The following is a 17539-nucleotide window of genomic DNA, read 5'->3' as shown; positions in this document are numbered from 1 at the left end:
TAAAGCTGAATTGCCAATGATTTTCTCAAACTGCTAGACTCCTGTAACCAGACAGTAAATTACTTTGAAACAAAAACAGCTATCTTTGTCCTGTGGATAACTTTTCATGTATGAGTAAGACTGCATTTGTAAGGGCCCTGCCCAGAGGAACTTACTAGTCTGTACTGAGTTGAATTTAAATTGAAGTATAACATTTAGGGAATACAAGAAAAGTGGATGTGATTTTGTTGTTGTTGTTGTTGTTGTTAATCTGAAACTCCTTTTTCTTAGGTGACCGGGCTAGCAGTTGCCCAGTGATCTTCATATTGGATGAATTTGATCTTTTTGCTCATCAGAAAAACCAGACACTCCTTTATAATCTTTTTGACATTTCTCAATCTGCACAGACGCCAGTAGCAGTTATTGGTCTTACATGTAGATTGGTATGTCTTTTCTTCTTTTTTTTTTTTTTGTTTTTTGTTTGTTTGTTTGTTTGTTTTATTATGTGTTTTAATTTTATACATCAGCCATGGGTTCCCCTGTCCTCCCCACTCCTGCACCTACCCCACCTTACCCCCAGCCTCTCCCCTCCATTCCCATCTCCTCCATGACCAAGACACCCCTGGGGACTCATTTAAACCTGGTGGATTCAGTACAGGCAGGTCCAGTCCCCTCCTTCCAGGCTGAGCATGTGTCCCTGTGTAAACCAAAGGTTCCAAACACCCAGCTCATGCACCAAGGACAGGTCCCGGTCCCACAGCCTGGGAGCCTCCCAAACAGATCAAGCTATTCAACTGTCTCACTTATCCAGAGAGCCTGATCCAGTTGGAGGCTCCACAGCCTTTGGTTCATAATTCATGTGTTTCCATTCGTTTGGCTATTTGTCCCTGTGCTTTTTGCGATCTGGGATTCAACAATTCATGCTCTTGCAGTCCCTCCTCCTTCTTGACGGTTGGACACCTGGAGCTCCACCTGGGGCCTGGCCAAGGATCTCTGCATCCACTTCCATCAGTTATTGGATGAGAGTCCCAAGACAACTGCTAGGGTGTTTAGTCATCTGATCACCAGACTAGGTCAGATCAGGCCCTCCCTCGACCACTGCCAGTATTCTACAGAGGATATATATATCATTGTGGATTTCTGGGGACCTCTCAAGCACTCTGCCTATTCCTGTTCTCATGTGGTCTTCATTTATCATGGTCTGTTATTCCTCGTTCTCCCTTTCTGTTCTTGATCCAGCTGGGATCTCCTGCTCTCCTAAGCTTTCTTTCCCTCAAATCTTGCCCTTCATTACTCCCACTGTCGTGTAGGTTGTTCATGTAGATCTCATCCACTTCTCTGTCATTGGGTGATCCCTGTGTCTTTCCTAGGGTCCCATTTTCTAGGTAGCCTCCCTGGAGTTGTGTAGCAGTCTAGTCATCTTTGTTTTACATCTAGTATCCTCCTATGAGTGAGTACATACCATGTTTGTCCTTCTGAGTCTGGGTTACCTCACTCAGGATGATTGTTTCTAGATCCATCCATTTGCCTGCAAACCTCGTGATATCATTGTTTTTCTCTGCTGAGTAGTACTCCATTGTGTATATGTACCATATTTTCTTTATCCATTCTTCAGTTGAAGGGCATCTAGCAAATTTCCAGGTTCTGGCTATTACAAACAATACTGATATGAACATAGCTGAGCAACTGCCCTTGTGGTATGATTGAGCATTCCTTGGGTATATGCCCAGGAGTGCTACAGCTGGGTCTTGGGGGAGATGGATTTCCAATTTTCTAGGTCAGTGCCATTTTAATTTCCAAAGTGGCTGTACAAGCTTGCATTCCCACCAGCAGTGGAGGAGAGTTCTCCTTGCTCCACATCCTCTCCAGCATAAGCTGTCATCAGTGTTTTTGATCTTAGCCACTCTGACAGATATAGGGTGGTATGTCAGAGTCGTTTTGATTTGCATTTCCCGGATAATTAGGGATGTTGAGCAATTCCTTAAATGTCTTTCAGCCATTTGAGCCTCCTCTGTTGAGAATTCTCTGTTTAGTTCTGTAGCCCATTTCTTAATTGGACTGTTGGGCATTTTGATGTCTAATTTCTTGAGTTCTTTATATATTCTGGATATCAGCCCTCTGTCAGATGTGGGGTTGGTGAAGACCTTTTCCCATTCTGTAGACTGTTGTTTTGTCTTGTTGACCATGTCCTTTGCTCTACAAAAGCTTATCAGTTTCAACAGGTCCCATTGATTGATTGTTTCTTTCAGTGTCTGTGCTTCTGGTGTTATATTTAGAAAGTGATCTCTGGTGCCAATGCATTCAAGACTACTTCCTACTTTCTCTTCTATCAGGTTCAGAGTAGCTGGATTTATGTTGAGGTATTTGATCCACTTGGACTTAAATTTTGTGCATGGTGACAGATATGGATCTATTTGCAGCCTTCTACACATTGACATTATGCCAGCACCATTTGTTGAAGATGCTTTCTGTTTTCCATTGTACATTTTTGGCTTCTTTGTCAAAAATTATATGTTCATAGGTGTGCAGGTTAACGTCAGGGTCTTCAGTTCCATTCCACTGGTCCACATGTCGGTTTTTATGCCAGTACCAAGCTGTTTTTATTTTGGTAGCTCTATAGTAGAGCTTGAGGTCGGGGATCGTGATGCCTCCAGAGGTTGTTTTATTGTACAGGATTCTTTTGGCTATCCTGGGTTGTTTTTCCATATGAAGTTGAGTATTATTCTTTCCAGATTTGTGAAGAATTGTGTTGGTAATTTGATGGGGATTGCGTTGAATCTGTAGATTGCTTTTGGTAAGATTGCTATTTTTACTATGTTAATCCTGCCTATCCATGAGCATGGGAGATCTTTCCATTTTGTGACATGTTCTTCAATTTCTTTTTTAGGGACTTAAAGTTCTTGTCATATAGGTCCTTCACATGCTTAGTTAGAGTAACCCCAAGGTATTTTATATCATTTGTGGCTATTGTAATGGATGATGGTATCTCTGATTTCCTTCTCAGCCTGTTGTATATAGGAGGGCTACTGATTTTTTTGAGTTGATCTTGTATCCTGCTATGTTGTTGAAGGTTTTTATTAGCTGTATCAGTTCCTTGGTGGAATTTTTGGAGTCACTCATGTATATTATCATGTCATCTGCAAATAGGGAGAGCTTGACTTCTTCCTTTCCAATTTGTATCCCCTTAAACTCCTTATGTTGTCTTATAGCTCTGGCTAGAACTTCAAGTACTATATTGAATAAGTAGGGGGAGAGGGGACAGCCTTGCCTTGTTCCTGATTTTAGTGGTATCACTTTGAGTTTCTCTCCATTTAATTTGACGTTGGCTGTTGGCTTGCTGTAGATTGCCATTATTATGTTTAGGTATGTTCCCTGTATTCCTGATCGCTCCAAGACCTTTATCATGAAGGGGTATTGGATTTTGTCAAATGCCTTTTCTGCATCTAGTGAGATGATCATGTGTTTTTTTTTCTTTGAGTTTGTTTATATGGTGTATTACTTTGATGGACTTTCGTATGTTGAACCACCCTTGCATCCCTGGGATGAAGCCTACTTGATCATGGTGGATAATTGTTTTGATGTGTTCTTGCAGTCTGTTTGCCAGAATTTTATTGAGTATTTTTGCATCAATGTTCATGAGGGAGATTGGTCTGTAGTTCTCTTTCTTTGTTGCATCTTTGTCTGGTTTAGGAATCAGGGTAATTGTAGCCTCCTAGAAGGAGTTTGGTAATATACCTTCTGCTTCTATTGTGTGGAACAATTTAAAGAGTATTGGTATTAAGTCTTCTTTGAAGATCTGGTAGAATTCTGCAGTGAAACCATCAGGTCCAGGGCTTTATTTGGTTGGGAGACTTTTAATGACTGATTCTATTTCCTTAGGGGTTATTGGACTATTTAAATGTTTATCTGGTCTTGATTTAACTTAGGTATGTGGTACCTATCCAGAAAAATTATCCATTTCTTTTAGATTTTCCAGTTTTGTGGAGTAGAGGTTTTTGAAGTATGACCTGATGATTCTCTGGATTTCCTCATTGTCTGTTGTTATGTCCCCCTTTTCATTTCTGATTTTGTTTATTTGGATGCTCTCTCTCTGTCTTTTCGTTAGTTTGGATAAGGGCTTGTCTATCTTGTTGATCTTCTCAAGAACCAATCCTTTGTATTGTTCTCTTTATGTCTATTTTATTGATTTCAGCTCTCAATTTGATAATTTCCTCGTGTCTGTTCCTCCTGGGAGACTTTGCCTCTTCCTGTTCAAGGGCTTTCAGGTGTGCTGTCAAGTCACTAGCATGAGATTTCTCCAGCTTCTTTGTGTGGGCATTTAGTGCTATGAATTTCCCTCTTAGCACTGCTTTCATAGTGTCCCATAAGTTTGTGTATGTGATGTATTCATTTTCATTGATCTCTAGGAAGTCTTTAATTTCTTTCTTTATTTCTTCCTTAACCCATTGGTGATTCAGTTGAGCATTATTCAGTTTCCATGAGATTGTAGGATTTCTGTAGTTTTTTTTTTTTGTTGTTGTTGTTGTTGTTGTTGTTGAAATCTAACTTTAAGCCATGGTTGTCTGATAGAACACAGGAGGTTATTCCAATTGTTTTGTATCTGTTGAGATTTGCTTTGTGGCCAATTATGTGGTCGATTTTAGAGACGGTTCCATGGGGTGCTGAGAAGAAGGTATATTCTTTTTTGTTTGGGTGGAATGTTCTGTAGATATCAATTAAGTCCATTTGAGCCATAACATCAGTTAAGACCATTATTTCTCTGTTAAGTTTCAATATGGCCGATCCGTCCAGAGGTGAAAGTGGGGTGTTGAAGTCTCCCACTATCAATGTGTGCGGTTTTATATGTGATTTAAGCTTTAGTAATGTTTCTTTTACTTATGTGGGTGCCCTTGTGTTTGGGGCATAAATGTTCAGAATTGAGACTTCATCTTGGTGGATCTTTCCTGCGATGAGTATGTAATGTCCTTCATCATCTCTTTTGATTGATTTTAGTTTGAAGTCTATTTTGTTGGATATTAGGATGGCTACACCAGCTTGCTTTTTAAGACCATTTGATTGGAAAGTCTTTTCCCAGTCTTTTATTCTTAGGAGGTGTCTATCTTTGAATTTGAGGTGTGTTTCTTGTATGCAGCAGAAAGATGGGTCCTGTTTTCGTATCCATTCTGTTTGTCTGTGTCTTTTTATAGGTGAATTAAGTCCATTGATATTAATGGATATTAATGACCAGTGATTGTTCATTCCTGTTATTATTTTTATTTTTTGGTGATCGTATGTGTGTACTTCTCTTCTTTGGGGTTTACTGCTGTGGTGTTATCTATTGCCTGTGTTTTCATGGGTGTATCTGCTTTCCTTAGGTTGGAATTTTCCTTCTAGTGATTTTTGTAGGGCTGGGTTTGTGGATAAGTATTGCTTAAATCTGATTTTTTCTTGGAAGGTCTTGTTCACTCCATCTATGATGATTGAAAGTTTTGCTGGGTATATTAGTCTAGGCTGGCATCCATGGTCTCTTAGTGTCTGCATTATATCTGTTTAGGTCCTTCTGGCTTTCAAAGTCTCCATTGAGAAATCGGGTGTTATTCTGATGGGTTTGCCTTTATAAGTCACTTGGCCTTTTTCCTTTGCTGCCCTTAATATTCTTTATTCTGTACGTTTAGTTGTTTAATTATTATGTGGCGAGGTGACATTTTGGAGGTCTAGTCTGTTTGGTGTTCTATAGGCTTCTTGTATCTTTATAGGCATTTCCTTCTTTAAGTTGGGAAAGTTTTCTTCTATGATCTTGTTAAATATATTTTCTGTGCCTTTGAGTTGGTATTCTTCTCCTTCCTCTATCCCTATTATTCATAGGTTTGGTCTTTTCATGGTGTCCCAAATTTCTTGGCCATGTTGGGTCATGACTTTGTTGGTTTTAGTGTTTTCTTTGACTGATGAATCTATTTCTTCTACCGTATCTTCAACACCAGAGATCCTCTCTTCCATCTCTTGCATTCTGTTGGTTATACTTGCCTCTGAAGTTCCTGTTTGTTTAGTCAGATTTTCTATTCCCAGCATTCCTTCTGCTAGTGTCTTCTTCATTTTTTCTATTTCCCTGTTCAAGTCTTAGACTGTCTCCCTTGCTTTTTCATGATTTTCTTTCAAGTTCTTATTGTTTTCTTCTGCTTTAATTGTCCTTTCCTCTAGTTTTTTATAGCGTTCTTCCCATTTTTTGTTTGTCTGTTCCTCCACTTTATCTTTGATTTTTTTCTATATAAGGCTCTAGCCTCTTCATGATGTTACTTATAAGGTTGTTTTCTTCTTCTTCTTCCATTCTGTGATGTTCAGGTCTACCTGTTGGAGAAGGGCTAGGTTCTGGTGATGCTGTATTGCTCTTTGTTTTGTTGTATGTACTTCTGTCTTGAAGTCTGCCCATCTCCTCGTGGATTCATTCTTATCAGTGTACTTAGTCCAGAGAGAGTTGACAGATTAGGGAGCCTCTCTCTGGTCCAGATGGAAGCTCTGGGCCTGATGGGAGCTCTGGTCCAGATGAGAGTGCTGGCCCGATAGGAGCTGGGGGGCTGGACTCTGCGTCTCAGGAAGTCCCTGGGGTCTCCTTATCTTGTCCAGATGGGAGTTCTGTGGCGGATGGTAGCTGGGTGCTCTCTGGTCCAAATGAGACCATCCATCCGGGGCAGGATGGAATGCTGGACGCTGGTCTCTTAAGTCTCCAGAAGTGGCTAGGGTCTCTGGCAGATGGGTGTGGGGGCAAGGCGTTGAAGTTGTAGTGTCCACCGTAGGGTCTCTCTGGTCCAGATGGGAGTTCTGTGGCGGATGGGAGCTGGGGGCTGGTCTCTGAGTCTCAGGAAGTGGCTGGGGTCTTGGGCAAATGGGTGTGGGGGCAGGGTGTGGGGACTGCAGTGTCTGTCTGCAGTCTTGGAAAAGTGGAGCTTTCCTGCAGGGCCCGCCGAATGGCCGGAAACTGGGGCCAAGTTGGGCAGGTCCTCCCGGGATGGCTGGTGCCCAGGGGTGGGACCCAGAGGTGGTTGCCTCTCTGACTATAACCCCAGGCACTCACCTCTGGTATAGATGGGAGTTCCGGGGCAGATGGGAGCTGGGAGCTGGTCTCTCTGAGTCTCAGGAAGTGGCTGGGGTCTGGAGCGATAAGCATGAAGATTTATGTTCAATCTCCGGTACCCATATAAAAAGCCAGATGTGATGGTGGGCCGCTGTAAACCATCCCTGGGGAGCTGGAGACAGGGGAATTCCTGTGCCTTATTAAGCCGCCAATCTAATTAAATAGGCAAACCTTTTTTGTCTTTTTTGAGATTAATTTTGTATATGTATATATGATAAGTTGATATGTATGCATGCATCTGGGGGTCAGAAGATAACTTTCAGGAGTCCATTTTCTCCTATCATGTGAGTCTTGGGAATCAAACTCTGGCTCCACTGAGCCAGACCACTGTCCCTGAGGAACCCTGTCTTAAAAACTAAAGTGGAAAACTGTTGATGAAGACACTCAATACTAACCTCTGGCCTTCATACACACCCTCCACATAAAAAGATTCATGACTACCTTAGCAGTTCTTCAGAGTGTTTTTGATTCTTATTTATGCATGTTTCTCTAATTCTATATTCCTGTTATGTAGAATTATGTTCCTATATATTTATGGAAAGAAAACCAAAGCATAGGTGCAAACAGGTGCTTTGTCAGCAATAATCCCTTCTGTGTGGAAATTATTCCTTTAGTATTTGTTGTTCCTTTCTCTTCCCTTCATCCTCAATTGTTAGCTTCTGTCATACTCACCACCACCCAAGCAGCTTCCGTTTTCACTCCTCCTTTCCATTCTCAGATGTAGTGGTTTCTCTCTTGCAATTCCTCTTTACTTACGGCGGGAAGTGTGCATGCCATAGCAGACATATAAAGGCCAGATGACATCTTGAAGGAATTGATTCTCTGCGAGTACATGGGTTCCAGGAATTGAACACAAGTCCTCAGCTTCAGCAGTAGGGGCCTTTTCACTTTGAGCCATATTCCCGGCTCCTGAGTACAATTTCTTAATCTTTGCACAGAATACTATTTTCATTGCCTTTCTACTACTTATATGAATAACTTATAACTTCTCCTTAATAGAAAACAAATGCGACTATATTTGTATCTTTGAATATTAGTGTATTAATTAATTGCGCTGTCGTGACTATAAACTATTAAGAATATTCCAGGTATTTGCTTCTCCCTCTCAAACCCATACAGCATTAGTCTTTGCTGTTTCCTTCCTAAATGACCCATTATTATTTAAAGTTTTTCCTGCATATCATGGCTTATTAACCTTTCTGCTTGTTTTCTATTACAAAGATTATTCAGTTAAAAAAATACACATTTTCTGGAGCTGACATTCTCTTTTTAAAAACAAAAAAATTGATTGTAGAAAATACCATTACTTGTTGGAGACAATAGTGTAATGAGTCCTGACTCTCCTGCTTTTATGCATTTATTGTGTAGTTTTAGTAATTATCACTAGATAGTTTAATCTATACTCATCTGTCTTCTTTCTCTGTAAAATATTGGGGCAAAAAATAATGTCATCTCACAGTTAATTATTTAGTTAATTTTAAGAAGATGAGAACTTTTCAAACTTTATTTCCATCATATAATTACACCCTAAAAATAATAATTGATTGGAGAAATGGTTCAGCCATTTAGAGAATTTGCTGCTATTGGAAAGAACAAGAGTTCAGGTACAAATACTGGTTCTTTGCACTGATCATAGCAGCTGAATTCTAGCAGTTCAGTAAATAGAACTTGGCTCTATTACATATCTTGTCTCTTGAGACTCTTAAAATTATGAATATCTCTGAATTTTTTGTTAGCTCAGATTTTTATGTCAACTTTTTTTAGACTGTGTAGAGTACCACACTGATGTGCTTGGTGTTCCTGTCAGTCTGGGTTTGGTAATAGTCACTGTTTGTGTGTCCTTAGTAGATCTGGGAATGTTAGTACTTGATATCGGGGCAGGATACCAAGCTACTGGTGCCTAGAAGGGAAGTATTTATATTTAGTTTAGCAGTTGTCAACTTGTGGGTTGTGTCCCCCTTGGGGTCGAATGACCACAGGGGTTGCCTAAGACCATCCTGGGTATCAGATATTTACATTATAATGTGAAGTAGCCACAAAAATAATTTCATGGTTGGGGGTCACCACATGAGGAAATGTATTAAAAGGTTACATCATTAGCAAGGTTTAGTTTTCCTCAAAATAAAATGCTTACTTATAAATTTTAAATAAATATTGCTTACTACAAGCTGTAGTTTGCTTATTCTCTAACAGCATATTTTTCAACATGCTTCTTATACGGATTTCTTTTTTTGTTTTCAAGGATATTTTGGAACTCTTAGAAAAAAGAGTGAAGTCACGGTTTTCTCACCGGCAGATACATTTAATGAATTCATTTGGTTTTCCACAATATATGAAAATATTTAAAGAACAATTATCTCTACCTGCAGAATTCCCAGATAAAGCTTTTGCTGAGAGGTGGAATGAGAATACTCAGGTAAGTTGAAGGCAATAATGGCAAAGAAATATGTGTCTTTTCATTTTTTTCTCTTGCAAATCCTCCTTACTTTGGAGTAAGGAGGAGTGCAATTATAAACTGTTTCTTTTTTAAGGGCAGTAGACATGTATTGTCTCCTAAATTATCTGTTTTCAGAAGAACTTAAGGGTAAGCTTCAGCACTCTTGTCAGTAGTTGAAGTTTTTATCTTTATCTGATTTACATTTTAGGTTATTTTTTTAGTGAATTTACATGATTTAAATTTTATTTTCTATATTTTGCTGATGTGACACAAGGCAGTATTAATAGTTCACTGTTGTTTTGAATCTTAGATGATCTTTTAAAAACCCAGAGTCAGATATCAGGGTAAAAGCTGAAAGATCAGAGAAGCAGAGCAACCAGCAGTAGTTCTTACCTCTACAAAGTATTTTACAAATACTTAGTTCTGGATCTCCCCTTCCACTAGAGGAATCTTGCATGGGACTCAGGAGATTGTTATCTAGGCAAGTTTTTTCTGATACTGTGTGTCTGATTTAAAGCTCTATCTATGGGAGGATGTTCCTTGTCATTGGTAACCTATATTATTCCTTTTCCAATGTGTTCTGGATTTTAACATCTGGCCATTTGGTTTACTTCTCAGTGTCTCACAGACATTCCTCTTATATAGCTCTTGAGCTAATAGTCTTATTCCATGATGTTTTTGAGAAATCTGAATGCAGTTGTTTGTAGCTAAAGTTTTTCTGGTGCCACCTGGCTCCCTTATATTACTTATAAACTGTTTAGCCCTGGCAGGCTCCTTGCTATCCAGTTCTTATATCTTAAATTAACGCAGTTTTATCAATTTATAAGTTGCCACGTGACTTGTGGCTTACTGATACTTTACATCTTGTTTCTCATAGCGGCAGCGGCTGGCAGTGTCCATCTCCTGACTCAGCCTTCTCCTCTCTGCTTATTTTGCCTATACTATACTTCCTGCCTGGCTACTGGCCAATCAACGTTTTATTTATCAATCAATCAGAGCAACACATTCATAGCATACAGAAGGACATCCCCAGCAGTTATTCTTATTTAAATGTCTTCATTTTCATTGATTTTATTATTTCTGTGCCTATTTACTCTGTTTTCCTAAGGTGACTTCACAGTCAAGGCTATCACCCATCTAATTATGTTGCATTGTGAGTGTCTATAACTATAAATAGTTTTAAACTCATAAGTTCTACATCTTGGGATGCAACCACAAGTGAAAATGAAACAAAATAATACAATGGGATTTATATTGAGCATAAATAGGCTTTTGTTTGTTATTCCCTTAATAATGCAGTATAATAATTACCTAGTTCTGTTGCTGTAATAAAATGCTCTGATCAAAAGCAACTAGAGGTGAAAAGGATTTTTGTGGCTTAAAGGTTAGAGTCCATTACTAGGAAGCCAAGACAGGAACTGGAAGGCAGGAAGTGAAGCGGAAGCCATGAACAAATGCTGCTTGCTAGTTTGTTCATTTTGCTTTCTTATTCATCCCAAGTCTACCTGCCTAGACCTGGCTCAGGTAGGCCCTCCCACTTCAGTCATTAATTAAGAAAATGGCCCTACAGACATGCTGATAGACCAATTTGATTGAGGTAGTTCCTCAGTTGAGATCCTATCTTTCTAGTTGACTCTAATTTGTGTCTAGTTGGCAAAAACTAATCTACACAAAAATCTATTTACATATCATTTACATTGTGTTAGGCGGTGCAGTATAAGTAATTCAGAGATATACAGAAATGTGTATTGGTGGTTGCACACCCAAAATACTGTACCTTTTCATTATCGGATAGGATTTCTCTATATTTTGTTTGTCTGAGATAGTCTTGACTCAGTCTCCTATAGACACAGTAATATAATTAGAGAATGATAAGAGTTTCTGTTGAAGCACTAGTCTAGATTATTTAAAAAGTGGATACAATTTGATGATAGGATGGCTCAGCTCTACTTTTGTTATCAGGTAAAGGTGTCTGATTAGTCTTATATTCTCAAAGTAAAGAATTCAGCTTAGTCACATACGGTTTAGATAGACATTTATTCAGAGAGAGACTGGAACAGGATGCCTCAAACAAAAGACTGAGGTAGCAACTCATTGAATTCTTTCATGTTTTGTGAATATTTATGGATGGCGTGATCATGAGGTAGTTACTATCTTCCTCCTGGCAAATCATGGTGTACCAAATCTCCCTCTTAGGTTATTTATTTCCTATGATCCTTTTGAAACATCCAGACACCAGGCCCTTTTGAGGATGCAGGCCCTTAATTAGTATGTGAACGTCTCCTGGCACCTTAGTTTCTGATATGGTAGGAAGAACTAACTTCAGCTTCAAGAATGTTTCGCCACAAAGAGTCATTTGTCCTTTGGGAAACACACTTACCAAGACACTTCAGTTTTTTTGTTTCCTTCATGCCCGACAGTATCCAAGCTGCATACCAAGATATTAGGTACAATTGTAGTTTCTCTTGTTACCCTCAGGTGTGACTACATGACCCCACGCTCCCAGCTTTCTAGTTTGTTTTGTTTTGCTCTGTGTTCAGACTTACAGCCCCCATCCAAACTTAAGTGGCACGTTGTAAGTGATGATCTCTTTTCTTGTGACAGGCTTACAGCTTTAGTATTTGAAGGAGAGCTACCACTGTTAGGGCTTGCAGCTCTTAGTTTCTTTCATGTCTTAGGACAGTTATGTTGTGCTGCCTCCCCAGTTTTAATAAAATGTACAGACTTGGAAAGTCTGTCAGCACCATGGCCAGAGTCCCTTTTTGGGTGGGGATGTGGTAAAGGTGGTTTGGGGAGCTAGCCACTACTTTAGTGCTGACATTGCAGCAAGTTATTTGTTTGTTTAAGATACACCTATAGTTTTGACAAGCCTTTTAAAAGCAATAGAAAGTGGAGACTTAAGTAGAAAAATATATTTACTGAGAGCATGAAATTTCAAGAGACAATCTATAGCTTATTCCTGAAATTTAGACATTTTTGAGTTGAAAGAAGCAAAACATCTCTACTACAAAATAAAAATAATTAGTTTTCTGTGGATTTTGTTATTGTTTGGGGAGTTTTAGTTCATCTTTTATATTTGTTAGGATTTTTTTTAGAGATCTTCAGTAATTTTTTGACAGTATCGTACAGTGTGTTTGGTAAATATGTTCTTGTTTTTATAACCCACTCTGTCATATTTGTGCTGTTTATGTACTCTTGATTGTAGGGCCATCTGCTGGAGACTGGCCAACCTACTAGGAACAAATTATTCTACCTCTCCTAGAACCTGTCAACTGTCCTTGCTTCTCAGCCAGAGCTGAGGCTCATGAACCCCTTTCCATCCTGTATTAGAATGCTAACTGGCTTGATCTTGTCCTGATAACCTCAGCTGCCATGAGTTGATGAATGCAGTTCTTCTCTAGTCCTCCCTTGCCCTCTGGCTCTTAGAATCATTCCATGCCTTCTTCTGAGATTGTTTCTGAACTTCGGGGAGGAGTTGTAATATGAACACCAACCACTCACTTGCCATCTGCACTTTGGCCAGTTGTGAGTTTCTCCATTAACCACCATCTGCTACACATAGAAACTTTCTAATGAGGTCTGAGTGCTATATTAATTATGAGAGAGGAATTTTAGGGGCAGTTTGATGCAGTGTCTATATAATGGAATAATAGAAATAGGTTGACCCCTGGGAGCTCCCCAACCATTGGTTCCTGGCTGTATTTACAGTATTTGGCATGTGCCTTCTACAGAGTGGGTCTTAAATCTAGTCCATGATAGTTGTGCCACTACGACTCCCATGTTCCTAGCTTGCCATGCTGGTCATTATTTTGTTACTGTTTTTGTTTTGACTTGATTAAGGAAAAGGAAACTTTGTACCAATTAGATTTCTTGTGAAAAATTATGGCAAGTGTTGCTGCATCTTCCCATGCTCTGTCACTTTTCAGTTCACTCTTCATCTAATGTTTTGTTCAGTGCTGTTTCCTTTGAGTCCCAATTTTCTAGAATTATTTGACTCTTTCATGTCTTGCTTGGAGCAAAGAGCCCTATTGGCCTCTTTATTTCTTTATCCATTAGTGTCGTCTTAATGTTCAGTTTAGTTTTGCAAAGTAGTTTGTATTGAATTGTTGATTATTACTTCCCTCTTGAAGTTTCTTCCCTTGTGTAATAGTTAATCTTCATGCCACCATGGAAATACACTTCAGATTTAGATCACTATGGAAACATTCTACGTGTATCTCTGAGAGTGTTCCCAGAAAAACTTCAACTACAAAGGGAAGACCCATTGCGAACGTGGGTGCCACCATTCCATGTGCTAGAGTCCCATATGGAATGGAAAGGAGAAAGAAAGGGGAACATGAGTTAAGAAATAGCATTCATCACCTCCTTCTGGCTACAATGCTTATATACTGGCATGAGCTGTGGGATGTCTTTCTGTATGCTTTGAATATGTGTTGCTCTGTTTGGTTGATAAATAAACTAGCATTGGTCTATGGCAAGGCAGCTTAGAGGCAGGCATGAAATCCAAGCAGATACAGAGAGAAGAAAGGAGAGGAAGGGGAGACGCCAGTTGCTGCTAAAGAAGCATCAAGATGCCAGCAGACTGGTAATGCCATGGCCATGTGTCAACTTATAGATTAATAGAAATGGGTCAAGTTATAAGACCCAGCTAGCAAGAAGCCTGCCATAGGACATACAGTTTGTAAATAATATTAAGCCTCTGTGTGTTTACTTGGGACCAAGGAGCTGCAGGATGCGGGTGGGAGAGATTTGTCCCAACTGCTGGCTAGGAGGGACACAGGAAATCTTTCCACTACAGGCATGTTCTGCCTCAAGCTCCTGCCACCATGCCTTCCACTCCACTGGGGTTGTACCATTCAAAAGCAGGGCCAAAAGAAACCCTCCTCTAAGCTTCTTTATGGTTAGGTATTTCTTCTCAGCCAGAAGAGAAATAACAGGAGCAGCTTGTTTTCTAGATTGCTGTGGTCTCTTGTACATTCAGACCTTAGTGCCTCTTTTTCATTGCTCCTTTTCCATCTCCTACTTCAATATTTATAACTGAAAGCTCACTTCTTGACTACATCTTACTCTTCACAGGCACTCTGCACCCCCTCTACCCCAGTAGTTCATCTTTGTGGTTTCCTTCTTGTTAAGTCTTTTTTTTCCATTATCAATGAAGGCTTCATCACACAAGTCTTCTGTAAATGTCTCTATCTTCCCCACAGTTGGAATTGGCTCCACTTAGGCTTTCTTTTTTTCTTTCTATACTGCCCCTTTGCAAATAACTGTACTTAGAAAATATGATAACTCCCTTTTTTATCACTGTACCATCATCTTACTTCTGCTCATGTTCTTTCAGCGCTTCATAATTTTCCCATTACATTCTTTTGATACTTCCCCTTTTTTTCAAGTATAATAACTCATTCTTTGCTTTGTGCTACATTCTGTTTAACCATCCCACTAGTTTGACTATATCGTTTCCCCTTACTAGATTGGAAATTTGAGATTATGATGGGGAAATATTTTTCTGTTCACTACGAATATGTGTTTCTATGATTGGTTGATAAATAAAGCCTTTGGCCTATGGCAAGGCAGCTTAGAAGCAGGCGAGAAATTCAAAGAGAGACAGGAAGAAGTGGGGGGGGGGGGGGGTGCCAGCAAACCACCCAAGGAGCAACATGTAATGGGATGAAGGTAAAGCCATGGAACATGTGGCAATATATAGATTAATAGTTATGGGCTAATTTAAGATAAAGAACTAGCTAGCTAAAAGCTTGGGCCATAGCCATTCAATTATAATTAATATAAGCCTGTGTGTATTTACTTGGGGATGGGAGTGGGAGAGATTTGTCCAGACCACTGGCAGGCCATGACACAGGAAGTTATCCTCAGTTTTGATTTATTTTATTGTTTTGTTTTGTTTTAGTGTCTCTCAGAAGACTCAACTGTGCGTGAAGTTCTACAGAAACATTTCAATGTCAACAAAAACTTGCGGTCATTACATATGCTATTGGTTTGTATTTTTTAAATTTGTTTCTTTTTGCCTGATTTGTGAAAACCAAAAACTATACATATTAATGGAATGTCTTATACATCTATACATGTATAATCTGGTTTTTTTTAACATTTTGAAGTGCCCTCAAACTGTTTTCAATAATAGCTATACTATTTCTACATTCCTACCAATGGTATATAAGTCAAGAGTACTGCTTACATCTTGATGTCAAAGTTTTAAACTTACAGATGCATTTACAGCAAAATGGCATATTTATTACATTGACTATGCTGATATTTGGATATAATACACAGTTTTAGTTACTGGTTGATTGATTTCATTGATACTTTACAGATCCAGTGCATATTTTAAGTGTATAATACTTCAGTGTCTCACTTTCTTTGAAATAGTTGTAAATGGTATTTGTAAATTTTAGCACATTCCGTCTTGCTGAACTCTGAGACTTCTATTTTTGGGATTTTCTATGTAGATGTTCTCAGATTATCCACAGATAGGTGCATTTTCTTGTTCCCTTTCTAGTCTTCTCTTTTCCTTTTCTTACCTATTGCTATGGCTTGGTGGCTCAGAGTGGTAAGAGTGGGCATCTTTCTTTGTTGCCATTTTAAGAGGAGGGCATTCAGTATTTTAGTATGACATAAATTTTAGCTATAAAATTTCTTGTACATGTTCATTGTTAATTTCTTTTTCTTGCCTAACTTGTTGAGTTTATAAACGTCTTAGATTTTTGTCAAATGCTAAATCACTGGATATGATCATATTTTTTCTTTAATGAATAACATGTTAGATATTACATTGGTTTTTCTTTTAAGGTATTTTCTTGTTTCTTTTTTTCTTTTATTAATCTTCCTGGTGGGAGAGGGTCATGCCAGTGTATATGCATAATGTCTAAGCCAATCAAATACTAAATTGTTTTGAATATTAATGAACTTCATGCATTAATAATATTTGAAATTAGTCTGATATTTTAGAAAATTATAGCACATGCCTTCCCTGAAAGTATTTTTTGGTCTGTTTGTTTCTGCTTATTTTCAATAATGGGAATGAGTAATTGTGACCATTTATGCACATCTGCCCAATAACCAGTTAGTTTTCTATAGAATACCTAGCCTTTTCACAGTAATCATTTCCCTTTCTCCTTAAGTGTTTCTTCTTCCCCTTGAAAAAATTGGAACACTTGAGTTAAACATTCTTACACAGCTAGTAGATGGCTTGTTCAGCATCTAGGGTGCTTGGCCATGAGTTTAAATAAGCCAGATCAAGACAAAATAAAAGTCCACATTTAATGAGCCGTGCACTCTTGGGTGGACGCTCAAGCTCCACAGAAGTGAGGCCGGGAGGGAGGAAGAGAAATGACATGGCAGGTCTGGGACTGGAGCTGAAATACCCTGGAGGCGCAGTCTTGAGTAGGTCCTGAGAAGGAGCCGCCACTTGGTGGGTTTCAGAGAAGGGCAGAGTCAGGAGTGGAGGTGGGGAGGGGATTGAGGCCAAAGCAGAGCTTCCAACAGAACACTTAACAACATGCTTCATGTGTTTGTACCACAGTGTATTTACTGCTTCTTCTACCTTTTCTTGTCTTTACTGAAGAATGTTGTCTTTCTCCATATAAACTTCCTATCTCATTAGTTTAATTCCCTCTAACAACTGGCTATAATAAAATGGATTAGAAATCTTTTCATTAAAGATCTCTGAATTTATCAGATAGTTTGAATGTAATTGCTCCCATAAGCTGATAGGTAGTGCCACTATTAGGAGGTGTGGCTTTGTTGGAGTAGGTGTGGCCTTGTTGTAGGAAGTGTGTCACTGTGGAAAAGGGCTTTGAGGTCTCATGTGCTCAAGCCACACCTTGTGGCTCAGACCATTTCTTGTTGCTTGTGCATCAAGATGTGAGAACTCTCAGCTCCTTCTCTAACACCATGTCTGCCTGCATGCTGCCTTTCTTCCCTCCATGATGATAATGGACTGAACCTCTGGACTGTATGCAAGCCACACAATTAAATGTTTTCCTTTATAAGAGTTGCCA

At 39.1% G+C, this 17539-nt stretch overlaps 1 protein-coding gene across 2 annotated transcripts in view; it reads left to right on the top strand.

Moving 5' to 3' along the window:
* The window catches only part of Orc4 (origin recognition complex subunit 4), a 45446-nt gene that overhangs the window by 22210 nt on the left and 5697 nt on the right, over positions 1–17539 (top strand). For both annotated transcript variants that reach the window (XM_036184369.1, XM_036184370.1), the window contains exons 8-10: positions 271–422; positions 9330–9503; positions 15430–15516. In XM_036184369.1, coding sequence (XP_036040262.1) covers positions 271–422; positions 9330–9503; positions 15430–15516 — 413 coding nt within the window. The remainder of the gene's footprint in view (positions 1–270; positions 423–9329; positions 9504–15429; positions 15517–17539) is intronic.

Source organism: Onychomys torridus, chromosome 4 (genome assembly GCF_903995425.1).
Source record: "Onychomys torridus chromosome 4, mOncTor1.1, whole genome shotgun sequence".
In the NCBI taxonomy this organism is placed as follows: domain Eukaryota; kingdom Metazoa; phylum Chordata; class Mammalia; order Rodentia; family Cricetidae; genus Onychomys; species Onychomys torridus.
This window is presented reverse-complemented; position numbering and strand designations above follow the sequence as displayed.